The 24644-nt window shown below is 44.0% G+C and overlaps 1 protein-coding gene across 3 annotated transcripts in view; it reads right to left on the reverse strand.

Annotated features, from left to right (window-relative positions):
* CAMK1D (calcium/calmodulin dependent protein kinase ID) overlaps window positions 1–24644 on the reverse strand; it is a 235614-nt gene that overhangs the window by 116029 nt on the left and 94941 nt on the right. For 2 of the 3 annotated variants that reach the window (XM_054197734.1, XM_054197750.1), the window contains exon 2: window positions 17783–17914. In XM_054197734.1, coding sequence (XP_054053709.1) covers window positions 17783–17914 — 132 coding nt within the window. Of the gene's footprint in view, window positions 1–17782; window positions 17915–18324; window positions 18492–24644 lie in introns of those variants that run through there. The other variant, XM_054197740.1, reaches the window with a different exon arrangement.

The raw sequence follows: 24644 nt of genomic DNA on the forward strand, positions 1-24644 counted from the left end.
GTATGTGTCCTGGCAAAGTTATGTCTTATTTTTCTACAGAAATTACTATTAAAGGATTTTAGTCCAGGAATGGCCCTCAAGAACCTCCACAATCCAAATGGTGACTTCTACTAATACCTGTGTCCTTGCCACTATCAAATCTGATGAAAGACCTGTTATTTCATGAACTCTTTTCCCTCCGACCTTAAGAAAATGTTTCCACCTCTCCACAGGCAAAGAAGGATTTTTTTATACTTCATTGTTCGCAGTGCTGCAAACACAGTGCCAAAATACCACGGTGAGAGACAGCTACGAACCATGTTCCTTTGGGGCTAAGGGACACACACACAAATGGGTTTATAATATCGTCCACACCTCAACGCATGTCACAGCAATGACAGCTTGCATATGGCCTTCCTGCTCATAGCAGACAAGTCAGCTGTGTGAAGAACCCCATTAACTCTAAGCAAAGGAAACAGCAAAAATACTGGAGTTCTTTGTGGGACAACTATGCTCTACACGTCCATCCCTACCACAACGATTCGGCTTAGAGCAGTAATACTAGCCAGAGCCTAGACAAGAAGGTGTTAAGGTATCTGGTGGGGAGTGACAGCACTGAAATGGCTTAGCCTTTCCTAAGTCAGAAATACCACATGCAAATTACAGAAATCACAGTGTTGTCTCCTCGGTGGAGTGTGTCTCCTCAGGGCATTCTTTTCAAGCAGACCGTACCATGGTAAAGGTCAGCATCATTTACAGACAAATCTATTTTGTAATACATGGTGCACACTGTGCTCTGTACGAGACAACTTGCACACAAAGCTAGCTTTCTCAGATCGATACAAAAATACTGGTGGGCATCTCACTGCAGAACACGGAAGAACGGGAAGTGCTGGACCAAGCAGCAGATTGCCATGCCCACATGATGCACATCAGGCAAAACAGATGTGGGTTAACCCAGGAACACCTGAACCTCCATTCCTTGGCAGCCCTGAGTCCTTATTGATGCCTGTTTGATTTTGTTTTGACTCAGGCAATAAGCGCTGGGGAGGTTCAAGCCCTCGTCCACACATATTCCAGCCATGACTGTGGCCAACATCTGGCCTTGAGTCTCAACCGTAGGGATGCACCTCTGGTGACATCTGGAAACTGCTTCCTCGAGTGCAAGAATGATCTGGCACATAATTTCACTTGGCTTTTTATAGCTTTTAGAGCTTACCTGTAGAATTCCACTATCTATAAAATACTAAAAGCAAATTCAAACAAGCAGCAGGTTTGCAAGGGGGTTCACAGTTCCCGTTTGCATCCTGAGCATTTGACAACACTTTCAGGTTTTTTTCTATTCTAAGTGAGGAGAACCAAAAAAATGCAGCAAGAATTAACTGTTTGAGAACCTCTTTCGGCATCCAAGTTGGTGAAACATTTTTCTCGAATCTTTTTGTCTTGGTCCCAATACCTCCTCCATCCTCCCTTTCTCCCGGATTACTCAATCATAAAAGCATCCATGTGGCCATGTGTCATGTTTAAATATATTTTCTATTTAGAGTAATGTGCGTGTGTTGTGCCTCCTAGGGCAGGGTGGATTACTACAAGTGTAATGATCCCAAGCGAGGAGCGTTTTTGCTGTGCTAGAGGACAAATAAGTCATATTGACAGAGCTATGGAAAAGCTTCTGGTCCTACCATAGCAGACTCTATGCAGCTTCTTTGATCAACACCATAATTATCAATAATCAACATTATCAAAAGAAAAGAGGAGAAAGCGTGGGGAAAACTGTTTACAAAACAGCAAGACCAACTGCTCACGATGCTCCGCTTTATTTTTAATACGAGGAAAAGCACAGCACTGCAAAGCAGTTTTTAATTAACTGCTTTCTCCCAGCGATACTTTTTTCTCTGTATAACAGTGCCAAGTACCGATATTTATATAACTTGGCAATGGTTATGATTTTGCTTCAAAAATGTTATTTCAGTGGGGCTTTGCCACCACCCGACGCACGTGTGGCTGCCGGAGGAGGTTCGGGGAAGAGATGCTCTTTTAGGACCCTCAAATGAAAACTTTAGGCTGGAATAGGCTCTGAAAAATCTTATTTTCTGAACTTGTTTCTCCACATTGGAGAAGGGAAATGGTGGCCAGGACCAAGAATAAAAAGACAGACACCAACACTCTCAGTGACACCAATGTCCCTTAACACCATCTTCTCCCTCGTCGAGCAGCCACACCACAGCAACGGGAGAGGACTGGCTGAGAGTCCTGCGAGGCTGATTAAAAATGCTGTGAGCTCAAGTACTTACTTGGAGGTGGGGTGAGGGAGAAGTGAATATACAGGGATTTCCCGAAAACTGTATCCGTTACTAACTCCTTCGCAACTGTACTGCTACTGAAAGCATCCAGCATGGCTCCTCTGTACGAGTTTTAATCTGCCACAGTTAGCTTCTGCTTTCTCCTGTGTTTTGGGTTTTTTTTTTAAAGTTTCTTTTCATTCCTCCATGCTTCAGACGGGTGTTTTCCACCCTGGGGAGTGCAGACCCTTGGGGATTTGTGAGCTTCACAGGGTCCGTAAAGGATAACTAAAAAACTAAAGCCGTCATCCGCGAGTTTCAAATTAAATTGCTGCGCAGGAGCTGGCCCTGCTACTGGAAAAATTTAAAAGTACCTGCCTATTCAAACGGCTGAAAACCATTATTATAAAACCATTTCCAGAATAAGCTCCTGGGCTTATGCTCTTTCATTTTCCTAAAAACAAGAAACTAATTGGCCACTGTACTCAGGAAGTTGATTCCCCTACCAAAACCCCTCCTTTTGCCCCATTTCTAGATATTTCATGTCCTTGGCTACGGGTCCCTGCTGTGTCTCTCCCCCACGGCCTCGGTGTGCTCCTAAAATCAGCTCTTCCTACCTCTCACTTAAAAAATCTCACAGGGGCACTTATTTAATAAACGAGGATAAGAACTGGATTGTCATCAGGATTTTTACCAAATCAAGCGTTCTTTTCAGGATTACCCCACTCTAAAATTTATTTTTTTTTTGTCCCACTACTCTCCCCACAAATCACTATGTGCCATGAGAACACTCCTAGCTACAGAGTACACATGACCAAATGACACAATGACCAAAACATTCTCCAAGTGCCAAAGGGCATCTATAAAGAAGAACCCTACTCAATTCTGCTTATTGAAGACAGACAGATTACACAAAACAAGTACCTATATCGGCAGAAAATGAAAGAAACACCAGATTTTTTATTACATCAAGAAACACACACACGAGTCAGTAAATAGAAGTTAAACCCAGACAAATTCCCAGACAAATGGGAATAATAGAGTGTTTTTTGGAAGGATTATAGGGCATGCTTTCGCAGTTCTAGTGAATAAGCAGGAGACTCCTACGAAGCCTGGCTACGTTTCTAACCACTATGCATTGGTCAAATCCAGTTATCAGGCTCTATGTAGAATAAACAGACAAAGTAACACAGCCTACTTGATGCAAAAGGTCAGACCAGGTGACTTTGTCTTTCTAGAATTAAACACAGTTTAGAGCGCCTGCGTAAACCCAAAGTCTAGTCCAAAATGAGACCAAACTTTTGGGCAGTTTGGGTCCAGTTTTTTTTCTTGAAAAAGGTGTATTTCTTTTTAACAACGGAGTCTTTAAGAGGTTTCCAAAATGGTGCAAGACCAAGACCAGCAGCATAGTGAGTTGAGTGCTCCCTCTCACACCAGACACGTCTCTCGAAAGGATGGGAGAGGCACGATGGAAGGCAGGCTGGCCACCCTCATGCTGAAGATACTTTCTTCACCTTGCCCCCTGGAAATAAACTGCTCCATTGGGTGAAGACCACCCAACACGTGGAGGCTCCTAGAGTGCTCATGGCCACGTGCTGACTTAAGGCACCTGTGCGTGTCGTTAACTAAGCCAGACTTTCTACCATTATTTTTTCAGTTTACCCTTTGCATGCCACAATCCAAACTCTCCTGACGCGTAAGTTGGATTGAAAAAATGCAATCTATACTAAAGAGAGTGTAAACCCTGTATCATGCGGTGCTCCAGGGCATGCATTATTTCTAACCTGCTGCCTTCAGGCAAGCAGAACGCTGGGGCTGATGTTGAGAAGGATCATAGTCCTCACAAAGGCAGAGCCAGCAACTGGGTCCTGGGTGACAGGACCGACATTTCTTGGTTTGTAGTCCAAGACAGCGAAGGACTAGAAGGGCAGTGATGGACTACATATGACCAGCCCCCAGGAGCAGAAGGCAGTCATCTCCCACGTGGATGCTGTAGGCATAATTGCAACACAGGAAATTTTATATCTGACAGTACCAAAACTCACGAGGTCTCCTAACCTCCCCTAATTCCCTGGATAGGGAATTTCATCAGGATCCAGATCCCTCTCCTGTGCAGATGCTTTTAAAAATGTCACTCAAATCTACCTGAGACACAGACGTGACAGAGTCAACACAGGAATAGGTCTCTAAATCTTATAAGATTTCCCTGTGTGTAAATTGATCAAAACACAATCCTCTACGTTCATTGACATATCCTTTCTGTTATTCACTAAATCCTCCACAAATCATCCTGCTAATATATTTACCTATATCAGTTACCCCAAGAGTATATACAGCACTAAAATAAAACAAATCAAATTGTGTTAAAATAAAGTGGTATAGGTGTTCCCAGCTTGAATAGTTATTTAACACTCAACTATGGGGAAAGAAAAACAGTGAAAAATTGCCAGAAATACTGACATCAATCTTCCATTTCAAGAGCAATTCAGAGTGATTCCAAATATAGTTGGTCCTATTAAGAAAACAGTTCTCGGGTAAGAGTGCAAGCTATGTCATCATAAGAGAAAATCAGAAACATGTGCTTCTAATGAAAGACGGAATTTTAAACCAAGTCAGCAATTCAGGGCCCTAATCGTAAATCAGAGCCAAGAGGGGAGAAAGTCTCTACGTGCCAACCCCATCCTTTGGGGGTGAAGTTTGGGGGTGAACTCTGTGCCTGGTCTTTCCATTTCTAGAAAGAAAACAACTTCATGCCAGCAGCAAGACCTAGGAGGAGAAAACCCCACTTTGTAAGATGCAGACCACATTCCCCATCCTCTCACAGAAGTGGCCTTTTGGGTTCCCTTGTTCCAGCTCTACAGCTACATGGAGGGAGGAGAGGGGACATGGCCAGTCCCTGGCAGATTCCCTCTCCGCAGGGTGAATTCTGGCCTCAGCCACGGCAGCCTAAATAGGCAGGAACACCATAAAACACCCACTGTTCCCACCCATTATCCAGAGAGAGCAGAGAGCTATCCCTACGGGAAAGCCAGGATCCTGTCTTGGCTTAGCTGTGCCTGAGTTACTAGGGCATGAAGATGGAGTAACTGCCGTTAGAAGAGTAAAGTCATATATATGGCCTATGGCCTTTTTTTTTTTTTGATATAGCAATTCAGGAGGCACTGGAAACCAGGAAAGAAGGTTGTGCAGCTCGTCTGCTGTGTATAAAGCCCTGAGTCCACACTGCATGACTGCACAAGGCAAAGCCCGCAACCCTCATGGGCGACCTCAGTTTAGGCTTTCTTTCCACTTTTGCTTTGGGCTGAGATTCTCAAGGGAGCCTCGAAGAGTCACGTAACCAAGTTCAACGAGTTTGAATTTTCCTATTGACCAGAATAGCATTAGATCATATTACCCATGTCTATTTGTTAACGACAAGCACTCGTTTACCCATGCTGATGCCACATGGTTTGGATGCGTGTTTTGTACACCATAAATGGCAAGGATGATGCCTTCAAGACACAAACACTGCGGGACATGCAGCAGCTCCACTCAACGGCAATTTTCTCATGCACCCAAAAAACACAGAAGGAAAAGTTTCAAACTTCACCAAAGTTTTCAACTTCCCTCCCACTAACCCACTCGTAGGAAATACAAAAGCAGACAGCCACGGCTATTACAGTAACATTTTATCTTTAGGAAGGGAAGAACTGACATTTCTATATATAAATGCCAATAAAAGCTACATCTTCGTGGATCGTGCCATATCCACATATTTGTTGTGACTCACATAAGAGAGCATTTAAAAAATAACGAAAAAGCCCTTTCCTCTTTGTTTTCAGTTAGAAAACCCCTGTTATCCCTTTTAAGAGCAGAGTTGTGAACAGCTGCTGTTTTCCGTTCTGATTACCAAGTTTACAGCCAACACAGGAGTGACCAGATTGCTTTGCTCTGGAGAGATGTTTCTTGACAAAATGTATTTTGCCAAATACTGCTGCTGCATGTGGACTCTTCTGCTTTTGGTGGAGGGGGAAAAAAATTCTTAAACAGCTGAAAACCAACCCCACGCTGATATGCATTTTTCAAACAAGTATTTTGGCATGAGTTAACTGTTGTGCCAGGTCCTGGGTCCACCAAGGTCTGAACCCGCTCCAGTTGCCTGCCGGGAACGGCTGCTTAGCTGAGGCTGTAAAGATATATATGTGTAAATCCAAAAAGGTCCCAGTTTAATCCCTGCTGCGTCAGTCAAGACAGGAGATATCACAAAGGTATGAAGATATTTGAAGCAGGCTGTTATTCTATTTGGTGGGAACCAAACAGATTATATATAGAAATTTTGGACTAATCTCAGGAGGAGTCAGTGCTGGTGTGCAAAAACATATCTGGCACACTTCACCGCTATGCATGTCAGTTGGTTTTGATTCAGTATGGAGCTACAGTATCTATTAGATTATTTGCTAATGCTTCCGACTAATGCCCCTTCTCAAAGCTATTGAACAAACTTGCAAGAAAAAGAAATCAATTCCGCTCTTTATATTTTTAAATGCCTTCAAAAAAGAGCGTATTGTCTCTAAGAAAGCTTGAATCCACCTGTGTCTCCTGGAAAAAAAAATTTAATGGGGAAGTAAAGGAGGCAATAACATCTCTGTTTAATGTAATGCTCTATAATTTTAATTTGATAAAATATCTGGCAAAGTAAAAGCTAGCTGTCACATATCCTTAGGGAAATAATTTCATAGTCCGCTTACTAATACAGATTGTCAGTATTAAAACTAACCCACAGATTTCTGCACTTACAGAGGTTTAAGAACTGGGCAATATAGCCACATGTCTCTGATAGAGATATAGAAACGTGGATGCAGTCAAGGAAAATATTGGGCTTTACTTTGAAAACTGGCTTGATTAATAGGTGTAAAGTCCTACAGTTGCAGAAGCACAAATCCCTAGTATGGCCACACTTAATTCAGAATAAAACCAATCTATTCTGATTAAACCAATGTCTTATGAATATAAGGCACAGTTAAAAAAATTAGAATTTCTAATTATTTTTTTTTAAAAATCAATGTTTATTTTGGAAAAGCATTGTCAGCACCATTTCCTTGGTCAAACTGGGCACTAGGGCAGCCCACAGACTAAATGAGTGTCTTACATTTCTTTCTTTATTAAAAGACAAAGGCCGTACCTACAGATTTATTTATTTCTTACCTTTTTTTCTTCAAAACTCCTACTGAACACGAACGCAGTGTTGTATGAGTAAGCAATAAAAGAGTGAATCAATATGTATTACAGATGACAACTGCAGACTTAGTTGGCCAAATACCAATTAATTCCTGCAGCTGTCAATTCAGGATATATCGGATATATTCCAAACCAACAGAGGTTGCTGGTAGGTTTAACCTGGTGCAATTAGAAGTGGGATGGACGGCAAATATTTTCCCATTTTCTTATGGTCGGAGCCAGCCCCCCTCTGCCAAACTCTGGTTCAAGGCACCTAGAGTCATGACCTTAATGAGACATAAAATGTAATAGTGATTCATCTTCTATAAATGCAAACAGGAGGTAGAAGTTGCCAAGAGAATTGGTTTAAATTCGCACTGGGGTCACACATCACAAAAAACACCGATAACATTACTGGTCTAATTTCATATAACAGAGGCCGAAAATACAGCAACTTGTATTCATAAAGCACGCAGCTAAGAGCAAACAACTGCTTTGGACAAGGAGTGCTCACGAAAACTGTCACTTCTGATAAGATTTGTGTTTCTACCTTCTTGGACTGACATTTTTGGAATACTTGTTTTTCCTCCCTGTACATTCTGATCCACTTAGAAAATGCATATTTGATGATTTCCCCAGCAAATGAGAGTTGAGCTCAGATCAGCTGTGTACCTTGAGAGGATGCTTCCAGCTGGCCAGATGAATCCTACCTTGCATTTACTTGTTTTCCTTTATGCTGTGCTTCACAAATTATAACTCTAATTCACCTCTCAGATACTCCAGTGTTTTATGAGTTAGTGGCATGGATTTTAATAGCATGAAAGTAAGATAAAAGAATTTACATTGACGTGCATGGACTGTTCATGTAAATAACTTGCCAGTCACCAAAAGATGGTGATTTTGTAGTTACAAGCTAGCTGGTTCCCAACAGTACATCACAGTAACTTGATACAAGACACTGAATTCCTCCAGCTAATATTTCAAGATTAAGTTACAGAAGACGGGCAAAATGCAATAGGTTGATTATATTTTGACAAGGGCATCTTCCCTTTGCTAATGCCATGAGACCTTTAAATAGCCTTTTATACTTTTTTCAAATAAAGAAATTCCTTTCACGGAAAAAAACTTAGTTTTGTAGAAGGTATTCTAGATTACCTATGAAGAATCTTATGAGAAAAAACATAAGAGGAAGTATTTCGCCTAACGAAGCCACCTAGGACTCCATCTTCAGCAGCTTTTAGGCACCAACACATCCTTGAAGACCTGGGCTGCAAGCACTTGTGAGAATGCTTTCCCTACTACTACTGCACCACCCAAATCCTTGCATCCTCCAAACACTGCGTTGTAGCACTGCTTCAAACAGAGCTGTTGCAATTTTTAACTCCCCACGTCTACTGTGGTTTGGCATAGTCTCATAGCTGCGTGTCCTCCCATACAAAGATGAACTGTAGCTTCTGTGAGCTCCATAATCCCGAACCGAAGGCATGTGCTTGCAAATTAGGTAACCCCTAGCCTTACACATGGGTGTAACATAGACAGACCTAATGCATCCAGATGTAAAGCTGAGTCATTTATCAAAGTCTTAGATCTTATTAAAGAGTCTTTATGCGTCTTAACAATTCTTTCCTTTTAGGTAACAGACAACAGCACATAGATACTTGTACCACTGAAACGCAATTGTAACCATCTTCCTGATTAATCAATACTGGAAAACAGGGTATGTATTCTCATTCTTCAGCTAGGAGCCCTGAAAGGACCTCAGCTTTGTTATTCCAGCTATGGACAGGATGGGGTCCACATAAAACACACATCTGGCGGAGAAGCAGACTCCAGCTAAGGCTGAAAAACCCATTCTGCTAATTTGAAAGCATCTTAGCGCAACTATTTCAGAAAGCAGCTGTTTCTTCCATAATGCACCGAATTACTTTCCACGCCGGAGCTCTGAGCAATGATGTATTTCCATCCCCTCTGACCTGTGCCCTTCTCCCAGCATGAATGGGCCATTTTTTGAGTTGACTCAGGGCATGGGGTGACCTTGAAGAGGAACAGTTATGCAAAGGAGATTTGGCAAACCATCACCACGCAGGAGAGAGGACAGCTGCATTGTCCCCCAGCAATTACAGTGAAATGACTTCTCACGCTATAACCTACGTGAAGGAACACGACCGTCTGCGTATGCACAGTGCCAAGGCAGGCTGAAACACAGAAATGCCACGCACCATCGCTAAAGCAGTTACGGAGCCCACTGCATGTAAATGAAACTATGTAAATCCAGAGAAGACACACGGGATTTTGTTTGTGTTTACTTTTTCAGAGGGGATTTTTCTCTCTCATTTAATGTATTTTAGGATTTTTAAGATGCCTTGATCTGCTTCCCTACATCTGCTTACATCTAATCTAGCATGAAATACAATCCAGGCAGTCCTGGCTGCAAAGTCTTCCCCTGCAAAGTTTCCAGCATCTTAGTGCTCAAAAATGGTGTCAGCTTTGTTTCAGGTTTCACATTTTTTTCACTCGTGTGAATTCTTTGCAGCAAAATGAGTTGCTTAACAAAAAGTCAACTACTGGTGCCAAGGCAGAGCTATCCTGTGCCATACCCACATATATGGGGTCAGGTTCACTTTTGCCTGAAACCCGAGAAGGGCAATTCATCCAGTCTACATCTCCTTGATTCAGAAGATGAGCTCATGGCCTAAAGCTGATGTCAGCCTGCAGGCATGCCCAACTGTCCCCCTACCCTCCAGCGTTTTGTAGATCCTGGCTCCTCTCCACGCCCAACCTACCTCCCTAACAGGGATGTTGGCCACAGTGCCCAGCGGTGAGGGTGGCTCCAAGGGTAGGCAACTGGCACCCAGGTGTGTCCATGTGAGATGCCAACAACTATATTCTTAGTTACTCTTACATTCTTCCACCACTGACATCAGCATCATTGATGGTACCACTGGGTATCACCCCCTAACTAGTAGCCACAGGCCTGGGCACCCCGAGCCATCCTCGGGCCATCCGGCTTTTGGGATGCCCTGGATTTGCAGTTGGCAGAGCTTTGAGCCTGGCCACGCGGGGAGGGCAGAGTCAGCCTTCTGCCACCCCAGCGCAACTGCAACGGCATGAGCAAGCCAGGTTTTAACAAGTAAATCTACATAAAAGCTTTCTCTGAAAGTGATTACTTAATATAACAACCAGCTGTCTCTTCAATTCTTGCTGAGGCAGCCTATCTTCTCACCATTATTCACAGAGGGGAAATAAAAAAAAAAGCAGGAAGCCTGTTTTGTCTGTAGGGTAAGCAAAGCTTCAGAGAAATAATGGTACCTGACAGACAGAGACGCCAAGTGTTTTTTTGTTTTTTTTTTTTTATTTTCCTAGCCATCCCATTCAATTCTTCACAAGAAAAAAGCTCTTAGTGCTCGGGTGTAAAGAGGTAATTAGTCATTAACCCCTTAAAACCCAATCCCACAGCTTTTTGTACGCCAGCTACACAATCTAATTACCATCATTTTTATGATACCGCTTATCAACACAGGATCAGAGTGTCTCCTCTTCAATTTGGCTGGCCCTGTACTTTGGTTGCGTGACCTCGCACAGAAAAATAATGACCATAGGAGAGAAGGCACCAGCAGAGCCTCCGGACTGGGAAATTGGAGTATGGGATTATCCAGGCCTGCAAGGGCTGTATTTTTTGACCCAAAGACAGCAACGGCTTCGATAGGTGGCTCTGTCCCACAAAGTCACTCAGGAACGTTCATCTGAATTAATTAAATGCATGAATTTATGTTAGGGCACATTAAACTTCTGCATGGCCAGTTTTATTCAGAATTAATGTAGCCTTCGAAACCGAGTTAAATCACACAGAAGAGTTTAATAAGAGGTAACTAATGGGTTTCAAAACTAAATTTGGATTCATCTTCCTCGAGGCTACGGGGTTAGCCCCAGAGGCGTGAGCCCTTACAGAGACAAGAATCAGGGACAGAAAGGTTTTAAGGGAAGTCTGTCAATGGGCTACCTAAAAGGAGCAAAAAGGTACAATTTTTCAAATTACCCTTTTTGTCTTCATGTAAATTTTGAGAAGGGGTGATTTTTTTCCACCTTAACAAATCAAGGGTGTTCTCTTTAATGTGTCAGGAACGGCGCTACCTCCTGGAATGATGCGAGGGGCCCTTTTGACCATCACCTGCTGTATGGGAGAGCAGGAAGACCCACAGTTTCACCCACTTCTGGAAAACTTTTTGTTGCTGCTTTTCGCTTAGTTTTGAGATGGGCACAGCCCTGACCTCCCAGACTTAGCAGAGGATGCTTCCCTGCTTCTCTCCCTGCTCCTTATCATAGCAGCAGCTCCTGGCCGTAGGTGCAGGCATATAAGGAGCGAGGCAGCCGCCTGGGCATGAATCACTGCCTGAGCGCTCAGTTCCCCCTCATCTTCGAAGGAAACGGGAGTAGAAGGAACCAGCAGAATTTCAGCTGACCTGCTAGAAACAGTTCGATCGTGCTGTTTATGAGGAAAAAAAAAAGGCTTCAGTCTGCAATTAGGCATGGCTCTGGTTTGTTATAAGGAATTTAATGGTGCCTCTCCCAGAGGATCTAGGAGAGTAAAGAGGAGGGGGTGAGTGAAGAGATATCTAAATAGTTTAGAAATTATTTTTAAAATCCCCGTTCAGCAGAAACTAGCTAAAGCAGAGTATGATTTGCTAGCTAACCAGTATTTGCTTAACAAGACACTTATTTGTGCACATTGCTGCTCTTAAGCAATCAATACAGCCGGGTGCAGGGCTACACACAGTTTCTTGTTCCTCCCCTTGCTTTGCTCTGACTCAGCACCGAATCTGTGTGATTGTGCAGGTATTACCCAGGCAGCTAGAACGTTTCTTGTGATAAATAGTGGTGAAGCCAAGGAAAAAAAAATAAAAAAAAATCAGGCATATTTTTCTCTGTCTGGCTCTTACAAGGTGGTTTTTGTTTTTTTTTTAAGTAGAGCCTCAAAGCCTGCTTCTCTGCAGTCCAACTCTTCACACCACCCACTGTCTTCAGGAACCCGTCTAACAGACAACTCATCTTTCAGCGTGTTCACACCTGCACAATTACCATAAGTGGAAGAATTTTCCTCTATTCTACAGCAAACAATGGAAAGGACTGCATTTGCCTTTCTACTCTAAACAAGAAAACAGTTGCTTTCAGAGCAGGTTATGAAACTCCCCACATCTCAGGTCAGGAGAAGTCTGTGTCACATGAAGGTGACCACGTGCTGTCAGTCCCCACGGCCAGTTAGTTAACCGAGCTGTGATAGTCCTGTCTAAGACATCCAGTGTTCCTCGAACACATTCCAAACCACAGCACGTCTTCCTTTGCAAAAGAAATAAATTTCAAAGCCTAAAAATGATGCAGGCCAGCTTCTCACCTGACTTTGTGAGGAGATGTAATATTTTGCCCCGCGTCCAGCTACAGGCAGCCAGCACACTGTTAGAAGGAACAGCAATCCTTGTGCACCAGCACATCGGCCGGGCACTAATCAAAGACTCCCCTCCTGATGTGGTACCAAACACTGGTGACTTTCACCCTGCTCTGAAGCATCCCTTTAGGCCGGAGTTCAGCAAGGTGAGCTCGACCTGCTCCCTGATATTGCCGGTACGAATAACCACCTAAAATTAGGCACATGCTTAAATGCTTTGCTGGGCTCTGGCTCCCAGATGAACTGCAGACTTCGTGTTTCCCGGCACCGCACTTGACAGCGAACTCCTTCCCACTCCATCCCCACCCATCCGAGTCTTCGGGGAATGTTGCCATGGATTTCCACGGGACACAAAAGAGTCCATATTGGAAGAACCCTGTTAAGGTTGCTAGGCGTAAATATTGACTTAACGGCTCTTCCGCCTTTTTTCTTTTTTAAGAACAGATTTGTTGGCCATGGCTGGAAAAATAAAATGATGGAGTATGCATGATTCACTCTGGCACTCGCACAAACATGCAGATCAGTTGGCTGGCAGCTCGCTCCTCTGTTAGCAGAACATCGCTTCTAAAATGTGTCATTTTGTTTTGGCAGCAAGAGCGTCCAAGCCCGCAGACAGAGAGATAAAATCTCCTACCTTCCATGTACTTCACATGAGGACCACTGACCTTCCCCAGCACAGAATGTTTGATTAATACTTCTAACAGCTTTTTAGATGAGATACGCAGAAGGACTGATGGGATGCTGCAATCGTTTCACACTAAAAGCCCAGCCCAGAGACCTCCCTTTTTGACCCACTCTCCTGGGTCTGCTGACATGAGAAAGGACTGCAAAACTAACCGCAGGTAAAACTTTTTATTCAAAAGTGTTTTGAATAAAGGCTGTTTCACAGACAATAAATACTGAGACATATGGAACAGGTTGCCCAGAGAGGCGGTGGAGGCCCCATCCCTGGAGACATTCAAGGCCAGGCTTGAGGAGGCTCTGAGCAACCTGATCTAGTTAAAGATGTCCCTGCTTACTGCAGGGGGGTTGGACTAGATGACCTTTAAAGGTCCCTTCCAACCCAACACATTCTGTGATTCTATAAGATACTTAAGGTCACATGGGAAGTCAGCAGCAGAGGTGAGGGTGGACCCAAGGGTTTTGGTCATTGGATTCATGCTCTCATCACCAGGTTCTGCTTCCTATAGTACTCCATGCACAGACTTTTAATCCTAAATTTAAAAAATGTTATTTAAAATATGACTTCAACACATGACATCATCCAAACCCTTTTCCATATTGATTCTGACAGATCTGGATTATTTGGCAAAACCGGCAGGGGGACAAACCTCCTCCAGGGCAGCCTGAGGGTACAAAGGACGTGATATTCTTTTGTACCAGTCCTGGACACGGACAGCACAATCTCTGACTGTCCCTAAAAACTTGCTCACCACACACAGGGGCAAGAGCAGCTCACATGAGGGACAGCAGAAGCCGCAGCGAGTATATTCAGGAATCCTCAGTAGAACCCCGTTTGACATTCAACCAGAGGAGCTCAAGAGTTGCATTTCACAGCGCTCGGCAGATGTCTGCCAGGAAGCAAGTACCTTGTCAGGAGGAAGACAATAATCTAATGATTGAATATAGGAGGAGGAAGTCCAACATCAGACAAGAGATCCTTCTTTAGAGGATCACAAGGAGTTTGCCTGCATTTCAGGTGGGCAGGGTGTCCTTTGGGACTTTCATTCCACTGGATTTTAAGCACTCCCAAAGGCATAACGCAAAACCAGAAAGGCAGACCAGGATCAACAGACGTGCAGCTTTACATTTGCTTTGCCTCCATCCCCTGTGGCTCTACACCTTCCTCTCAGGGAAGGGAGACCCATTCCTCCTGCCAGGCACCCTCTGTGCACAGCCCCTTCAGAAGCGGTGGTTGGGTGCGTGGCACGGTAAGGCGCCGGCGCCTCAGAGCCACGCAGGGCAGCCCAGGGCTCTGGCATCCTACTCACTAATTAGACAACACACAAACTAGCCATCCCCACTCAGTATTAAGCTACCAGAAACAAAAGCAAGGACACTCAGATACCTTTGGAGCTTAGCAACAGCTAAGGATCCTCTCCACCTCTCTCAAATCTATTCTTACTGACAGCTTTTGAAGCAGAGAATTCACTGAACACAGAAACAGATTGATAACCCCTCTCCTCAACTGTAGGCAGATCCAGTTTGTTATTTTCTAAGCGTTTCCTTGGTGGCACACACAAATTCAATACTGTGTCTGCTAGCAAAGAAGTCTATTTTCACAATAAATACAATGACATGCAAAGTTTGGGTTAGCAACAGCTAAGTAGAAGACATCAGGAGATTAAAAAAGGAAAAATCTCTCTTAAGGTTCTAACGTGCATTGGACAAGAGACCAAGTAGACCTAATTGTATGAAATTAAGGAATTTTCCACCCACTCACTCTCCTGCCCTTGCAGCTGGAATAGCAGAGCCCGGGTGCTGCCTCCTGGTTTCTCAGGAAATTGTTTGCAGAGAACAGAAACATTTCACAACACAGAAGCAAGAAATAACCTCACTGATTTCTCTGCTCTACTAGCCTAGGGTCAAGGCTGATGCATGGCAAGCCTTACTGCATGCCAATATTGCTGCTCTTGTACCCACACACGAGTATCAGGGGACAGAAGCATACACAGAAAGGCTGTTTCAAGCTGTCAGTTACTGGCCGTTATTACTTGATTATGGAGATGGCAATGGTTGAGCTTTATGACAGGTTCTCAATTACACTTTACCACAAGCCAACATGCTGCATTTATCACCGGGCTTATATTGCACCGACCTGATATGGGTCCAGCAATAGGAAGGCAACCGCAAGAAATGTTTGTAGCTGTTTGGAGACCCACTTACATCCCTCCACTCAAAAGGTTCCCTTCTGCCTACTGGGTTGACTGAGTTTGCCCTTGAACCTTCTTTGCCTTAGGCTGTCTGAGCATTTAGTTCAGAAGTATCTAGTTAGTTTTAAAGATTCAGGATCAGTTTTGTCACATGGTGCCCAGATGATCAGCCTGATATCAGCTTCTACATGACCAAGAGCTAGGGCAAGAAGTCCCACTAGGGACAGCAGTGCAGCAGGAATCAGATTGCCCCAGTCCAACATAGACTTCTATATAATTGTACTACCTTTAATTCAATGGGAAGAGAAAGTACTTTTAAAAGTTTAAAACAAGTCACATGGATCCATCCTAAAGTGACTAATCTCTTTCCATTACCCAGAAAGAAAGTCAAGGGTGATGAGTTCGGGTCCAAGTGCCGCAAGTCAGGTGAGATCATTCCCACCTTCAGGACATAAGATGAGGAAGAGGTAAGGATCAAGCCTCTAACAACTACACTGACTTCATGGCAGTCATGAGGTAACCTTTTCTTATCCATTTCTTCCAGCCACAGTCAGAAAAATATACACACAGTGGACAACCCTGATAAAATAGAAGTTAGACTGCAAAGTGACTTCCGCAAGTGGCAGAGCTACCTCTCCATGGTATAGGTTACCACCATCTCCTTTAACGAACAAGTAGCATGCCGTAATTCTAGAGCAATTAATATACAGACTGTTTTAAGCACTTTGAAATAATAACCCTGGTCCTGGTCTCCTCAAAGCCAACGACCCAACTGCTGACATTATTAGTGGATAATGTCTTTTTAGGGCATCACAGGCCTTACTCCAGCCTAACTCCACTTCTTTCCCACTCTGTGGTCATCTGGCTCTATTAATACAAAAGAAAGTGGAGTGGCGTTCCTCAGGGATCAGTGTTGGGACCGTCGCTGTTTAACATCTTTGTTGGTGACACAGACAGTGGAATTGAGTGCACGCTCAGCAAGCTTGCCGAATATCAAACTGTGTGGAGCAGCTGACACACTGGAGGGAAGGGACGCCATCCAGAGGGACCTGGACAGGCTTGAGAGGTGGGCCTGTGCAAACCTCATGAAGTTCAGTAAGGCCGAGTGCATGGTCCCGTACCTGGGTTGGGACAATCCCAAGCACAAACACAGGCTGGGGGGAGAATGGATTGAGAGTAGCCCTGAAGAGAAGGATTTGGGGGGTTAGTTGACAAGAAGCTCAACATGAGCCAGCAATGTGAGCTCTCAGCCCAGAAAGCCAACCGCATCCTGGGCTGCATCAAAAGACGCGTGGCCAGCAGGGCGAGGGAGGTGATTCTACCCCTCTGCTCCGGTCTGGTGAGACCCCACCTGCAGTGCTGCATCCAAGCTCTTGGGCCCTCAGCATGGGAAAGACATGGACCTGTTGGAGCGGGTCCAGAGGAGGCCACGAAGGTGATCAGGGAGCTGGAGAACCTCTGCTATGAGGACAGGCTGAGAGAGTTGGGGTTGTTCAGCCTGGAGAAGAGAACGCTCCGGAGAAACCTTATTGAGGCCTTTCAATATATAAAGAGGGCTTATAAGAAAGATAGAGAGAGACTTTTTACCAGAGTCTGTAGAGACAGGACAAGGGGCAACAGTTTTAGACTGAAGGAGAGGAGATTTAGATTAGATATGAGGAAGAAATTCTTTACTGTGAGGGTGGTGAGACACTGCCCCATCCCCGGAGGTGTTCAAGGCCAGGCTGGATGGGGCTTTGAGCAGCCTGGTCTAGTGAGAGGTGTCCCTGCCCATGGCAGGGGGGTGGAACTAGATGAGCTTTAAAGTCCCTTCCAACCCAAACCATTCTATGATTCTACAAAACCCAGAGCATTTCTCAGAGCATTTTCAGCATCATTTAAATTGAGGTGATCTTGTCTGCCTGTGACAGGCTGAACAACCTGTCAGTCACACTTGTCAATTACTGTTCCTGCTCCTTAAAAGCAGGAGTCTAAATGAAGCAAAGAAGCAGAAAGGAAGGACTGGTACTTACTTTCTCAGGACTGCAATTTCATTTTCTATGCTGCTTTCCTTTCCCTTCAGTGCCTTCTTGGGGATGCACTTGACTGCAAAGAGTTTCCCACTCGCTCTCTCTTCAGCCAAAACAACTTCAGAGAACGCACCCCTGAAAAAAGAAAAGAAAAATCCTGATTTCAAGTGGTGCCTTTTCTTTGGAAGCTATTAACTGAAACATAGCCATTGAATATAGTTCTTCTGGTGTCTTTTGACAGCAGCTCTTGTTAATCACAGCAACAGCATTATAAGCATCTTTCTTTGCCTTTACAAACATACACAGACATTCACACACATGTGAAACATTAAAGGCTTACCAAATACAACAGTTTTAATAAAGAACTATAGTCCAGCAGAGGTACAAGCAAAGCTTGAAAATCAGAAAGTGCCATTTCCACGCGCAGGGGGCATGGCCTGTTGTCCGGCTACTGATTTGATGGATGATGTACTTTTTCCCTTCTTGAAGTTTTAGGATGTTTAATTCACATAGCAGCACGGAGTCCCTAGGACTAAATGACGTACCAGTGCCAAGAGTGCTCCCAGTTCCTCAGCGACCACAAGAGGTCAGGGCCTCCGCTTTGGTCCTCCCTGGCAGCCCAGATCATCTCCTCACCGTTGACTCAACCCTGACTCAGATGGGGAAGCAGCGTCAGGATTTCTCTGTGTACACAGAGCTATTCCACAACACAAACCGCTGCATGTGTAATCACTAAAGCCAAAGAATCGGATTAAATCACAAGTCCAAACGTCGGCCTTAACAGAAACCTCCCTACCGTTACCCCAGAGAGGATTACACAAATAAAGAAACTTCATCACAGCAGCCAGCCACTAATTGCCAAGAGTGGGCAGTGCTTCTCCTTCATTAGGTTATTCCATAACAGTGTATTATTTCTTGCGCTCTCATCGCTTCCTCCAAAGCATCTGGACCTTACTGGGGACAAGCCAGGAAAATGTTACAGTCGGTGCTTATACACTTTTTTTCTGTTCTCACACTGTTTTCTGAGTATTTGAGCATCGTTCAGACACTGCTGCTCTGGATGGACCTTTGCCGTCGCACAGCGGGGCTGCTCATATTCCAGTGCTCGTTACTGGTTTAGCAGCGAGGTACTGGGCAAGACAGAGCATTGGCCTGATGAGGAACAGCAAATCTTTGCTCAGATTCACCAAAACCTCCTCCTGAAGCACCCGCTTGCACAGAACCCAGTGCTTGTCTAACCAGATCACAACCGGGGGATTCACCAGCCAAAGGATCATATTTTATTTAGACAAAATAAAAAGAGGCACTTTCCTTCATTTCCGCCCCCCCCCATCAGTAGATTATTCTGCTCTTCTACATAGCTGTCTGTGAACAGAGCTCGGCATCAGGCTGAGCAAACCCAACCACGCTCCAGCCTGCTCTTAAAACGTTAATGTTTGATCACAGCCTCATTTGATACCACCAACTTTCTCTGACTTTCACTCCCCACAAACGCTGCTTATCTAGATGTTTGTGGATAAACAGAAGCGTTTCCTTTCCTGGTCAGACTCTTCCTTTTTAAGTCATGCGCTTTGATGACACAACCAAACGGCTGTGACCTCACCAACGGCTCCCGAGTTGCGAAATGACCAAATGAATCATTAAGCCAGGGGATAAGCGGATAAGCAAAAGGAAGAAGCTGCTGCTCTGGAAAGAAAGCGCCTGTTTACCCAGAAAGGCTTTTGTAGCCAGCAGGGACAGGGAAACGGCGACGGGAAGTTTAGTAACGGATTAAAAGAGACAGTCGCAAGCTGTTACGGCAGATGTTCGACAGCCTGTCTACAAGTGGTAGTGACCCTCTGAACCAAGAATGTGCCTCCATTTGGACAGTGGTCCAGACTCTGACCATGTTTATGCCACTCTAAGTACAGGAACAATTTGTTGTTTCCTGCTTTGTGTTTAATCTACCACCCCACATCAGAGCATCACGGGCTCCAATTTAGGGCCTGCACAACTGGCCCTAATGGCTTGCGCAATGAAGAAATCAAGCAACCCAAAGAGTTTTTAAGGACCTATTCTTTGCTTTCCTATTATCTACAGACCCAGTCATTTGATTCACCAAGCGGGGTTTTCACCCTGACCCTCATGCTCGGGACAGCCAGACCAGAACTGCAATAAAATCCTTTTAATGGAAAGCCCTAAGACCTCTCGGTGCTTATCAGCTTTGGTTGCAGACCAGGGTGCTCAGAAACTCACAGAACTTCTCCCAGATATATTTCATGAACCCTTAAGTCCCATCTGCTTAAGCTTTCAACACTGCGCTTCACTCCAGCTGTGTCTTGAACAAGCTTTTTGCCTTCAGTTAAATGCCTTTAAAAGCAGCATATTCGTACCGCCCGTTTCCTGATCGCACAGCTCGCCCAATGTTTATGACATTATAAAAACACAGAGAGCTCCCATCCCGATCTGGATTTCACTGCCATTCTCAGACAACAACATAAAGGAAATCCCTTTATATCCCTCTATGCAATAAAGCCAGCTTTGGGAAATGCCTCTATTTCAGCTGGCTTCACCATTTTGCTGGATTTCTTTCTCCACTTAGCAGGACAGCCATGAGATCCAATGGTTGGAAACAGCCTCTGTGAATTTAAATGGAATTTTTTTGGGAGCTCCAAAATACTTATAAAAACCGATTCCATATCTCCTTAACAACCTTTCTCATTAAAGCATGAAATAAGCTGAACCTCTGCTAAAGCGTTGGCTCAGATGTCAGCCCTGGGCACTGACAGGGCGCTTTTCTACACCGAGTTTTATATGAGGCCATGGCATGAAATTGCTGGTGCTGGGAAGAGCCCTTGGGTAACGCCGGGGGGGAGCACTGGGGTGGATCTGCCGGGAAGGCAGGAGGGAGATGCGAGGGAGTCTGAAATATCCTGGGCACTATATATGCTCCTGCATTAAAGAGCAAGGAGAGGAGGGGGAAGGCAACAAGGCAATGGACAAAAGCAAGATTAGTGAAGTGCTAGAAGGAAAGAGTAGGGAGGGCAGAGATGCAGATAGGGATCAAAGAGTTAACCACAGACTGGGAGGAATGAATGGTACAGGACAAGAAGAAAGAAATGGTAGCAGGGAGCACCAGCGAGGAGAAGGTAGCAAAGACACTCCTGGAGTCTGCTGGAGTCAGGGGAGAGTCAGAAATAATAGTGTGTAGATTGGCAAGCAGTTATCATAATTTCAAACACACAGATGAATTCATCCGCCCTTAACAATCCAGTCCAGCCCCTCACTAAAGCCCCCGTGATTCATGCATGAATAGATAAATACCAGAGGGAAAGTCGGGAAGACAAGGCTGCTCATTTTCTTGCTAACAGCAATATATCCTACAGCAAATTCTCCTCCTCCTCAAAAAAGTTCCCCAGAACTACCAACCTGGCAGGCTTGCTAAAGATTTTTTTTGCCCCCCAAAGAATTAACGTGCCCTTTAAAATCAAGACATTAAGGAAGGAAGCAATTTCTCTCTAAGAATTTATTGTGATTCTTTATTGAGGGTTAAAAATTAATTGCGTACAAAGTTCTATAAAAATGTTTGGGTTTGGAAAATGTTGCATTTTACACCATCAAAGTGACAGGACATGGTTTCCTCGTCCTGTCTGGGGATTATAGCAAACAAATAAAAAAGCATCATGGTTTTGAGGAAGTAGGACAGTGGTGGAAAGGGGTAAGCAAGAAACGTCTGCAAAATTAAACTACCTTTAGCTGTCAAAATACATTTGTGGCAACTGAACCTATTTTTGAAAGTTTTGACCATGTTACCGTTTACCCTAGAGGGTCAACTCTTTTCAAACTTCTAATTAAGGCATGGAATAATTTTATGATCTAGATCATTTTTATATGAATTAGAAACAATGTAAGCGGAAAAAAAGAGAGGTGACCTGACGTGTCACATTGAGATAATGGCAAATTCTAGAAGGTGATTGAGACGTTCTGACTCCTCACCCCGTTGCACACATCTGGACCTTGCAGGACCCTATAAGAAGTCAATCTTTTATAGTTTTAATTTGTTTATATTATTTCTCATCCAGTTCTTTTCTCTAAACTAGATTTAAAGATTAGGATTTCAAGATTATCATTGGAATAAAAATGGCATTCACATCCAAACAGACTGGATTTCCTATTAGAAAAGAAGGGCTGCAAGGCTAGGCTAGCCTGCAAATCAAAGCAAAATAAAGGCCAACTAACTTTTTCCTTTATCTGTTTGAACTATAACTTAATATGAACACTTAATTTCTGAAATACAATGAACAACATATACTGTGACAGTAAATCTGCTCTCATTCATCAAAAAAATTGCTGTCACAAAAATACTGACAAAATGAAGACGAAGAGTTGATGGAGGGATAAAACTTAATTTTTTCCATTTGCAGAGACCTCCATGTTGAGCAGTTTTCCACTGCATTAGCAGGTGCTCTGTCATACTAAATCAACAGACATAGTCAGGAAACAGATTTCACATCTTCAGGCTGTGTATAGCTAATGATCTTAATTATGATACAGTTGGCTTTCTGTGTGTACTTTGCCCCAGACAAACCATGGGAAAAAATGGTTTGAAAAATATACCATGTCCACGGTGACGATCACTGAGATGGGAGACCAACCAAATCAACATGAGACCAACCAAATCAACATAAGACTGACCAAATCAAAGAAGGTAATTTCCGTAGCGTGGCTTCATCAGCTACACACAAATTCTGCTCCTTGACTCCCCAAAGAAAGGCAACTTTGAACTGCACTACAAACAGAGGCAGGTGTGTAAGAAAAAGTCTTCTCTGGCATTTTCATGGCTTTTCCCATTGTCCTCAAGGAGTTAACTGTGGGATGAGCTCAGGCTCTGTGTAACCAGCACATCCCAGGGAGATTCTCACCCTGCAGACTATTTTTCTACTAAGCCATTTTTCTGTACGAGTCATGTTCTATTTTTTTTTTTTATTAAATTTTTCTACTCAGTCATTTCTGTACACACCTCCTCACTCTCACAAATTCCAGGTGCATCCCAATATAAACCCAAACTAAGGCTGGAAATGAAGTTTTTCACCGCAAAGTCATGTCCATGAATGTCCTGACATCTGTGTGAAAATGAATTTACAATGAAATTTCCAATTGTTCAGGGATGTCCAAATGCAAAGTTAACAAAACCAAAGTGTGGAGAGTGTTTTTACCCAGTCAAGGGGAAAGGAGAAGGATTTCAGGACTGTGTTACATGTGGTACAGGAGTCAAATATCCCTACACATTCTCAAGAACTGACTATAAATTTATAGGAAAAGAAACACTCTGCCTAATCTGGTTGCAGCCATCTATTCTTTAGAGGACAAGTTTTTCTAGCTATTTTCATTCATCAAACACACCGTGCCAACCCTGCAGCCCCTTCTATGGCAATGCTTCCTCCGCCTGGGCAAGAGCAGAACAACCAGGATCGCTGTATTAACAGCGGTATTTTTAGCCTCACTACTCATTTAACGTCCACTAAACCACCCAGCCACAACTGAAAATGTTCTTTACTACCCTGGGATCTCGTGAGTATTTGCTGTAACACCAGACACAGCCCTGGTTCCCCTCCCAAGGGCTGATCCCGATTCCCACCCGCAGTGATGTCTCCCATCCCCATGATGGGGGGATGTCTGGGTCTGGGGACTTGCCGATGCCTGGGGTTGTGGCTGCTATAACTCATTACGGATGATGGACAGCACTTGCAACAGTACCAAAAATGCTGCTGCTGTTGCCTGATGGACACTCAAACAACAACAACAAGGGGCAATACTCTTTGCTGGGTTTTTCTGCAGCAAGCAGATCCTTTCTGGACATAGAATCATAGAATCTTCATGGTTGGAAAGGACCTTTGAGATCATTGAGTCCAACCATACACACAGAATAAATAAATAAATAAATAACAACCAACAGCCTACAACCTCTGCCCTGAAGTGCCACATCTAGACGTTTCTTAAGTACCTCTAGGGATAGTGACTCAACCACCTCCCTGGGCAGGCTGTTCCAGTGCCTGACCACTCTGTCAGTAAAGTCATTCTTCCTAATATCTAATCTAAACCTACCCTGCCACAACTTCAGACCATTTCCTCTGGTCCTGTCATTATTCACCTGGGAGAAGAGGCCAACACCCACCTCTCTACAACCTCCTTTCAGGTAGTTGTAGAGGGCAATGCTGTCTCCCCTCAGCCTCCTCTTCTCCAAGCTAAACATGCCCAGCTCCCTCAGCCTCTCTGTGTCTCTCTGTGTCCTGAACTGTTGCCCCATGTCAATACCCCTAACATGTTGTCTAAGCTAGAAGGTACGTTAAGACCATCGGAGTCTTCTGATGAGCAGCCTCTTCCCCACAGTGCGAGAGGAGCACGGGAATCACCATGCCCAGGGATGGGCAGCACATCCCCAGCTCCAGACTTCACCTTTCCAGTCACCTTGCTGCTCCCCCTTTAACATAATACTTGGGAGAGAGGAACCACATAAATACACAGATCTCTGACGGGACTTATAGCCATGACAACAGAGGCATCCGATGATATAATACAGCAGGTAAAGCTTCTCCTTTCCCCTCCTTATATACCAGTTTGTTTTTCTCCCACCATCACGGGGCGACTCGCTGTGATAGAATGAGCAGCACAAAGCTGTCATCTTGCGTAGTCATCAAAAGTGTTTGAATTTGTTTGGATTTAACTTCCGTTTTTTTGGGGTACTATTATCTACAATTACAACAACAGCTTAGTGTTTTGACAGTTTTTGTCACCAGCGTCGGCTGCAAGAATTTTAATGCCAATTTGAGGTTTACAGGTTTTTTTCTGGTTTAGCTACTCAATATTTTATACTTTCGAGAGAAAA

The sequence above is a fragment of the Rissa tridactyla genome, chromosome 1 (genome assembly GCF_028500815.1).
Source record: "Rissa tridactyla isolate bRisTri1 chromosome 1, bRisTri1.patW.cur.20221130, whole genome shotgun sequence".
In the NCBI taxonomy this organism is placed as follows: domain Eukaryota; kingdom Metazoa; phylum Chordata; class Aves; order Charadriiformes; family Laridae; genus Rissa; species Rissa tridactyla.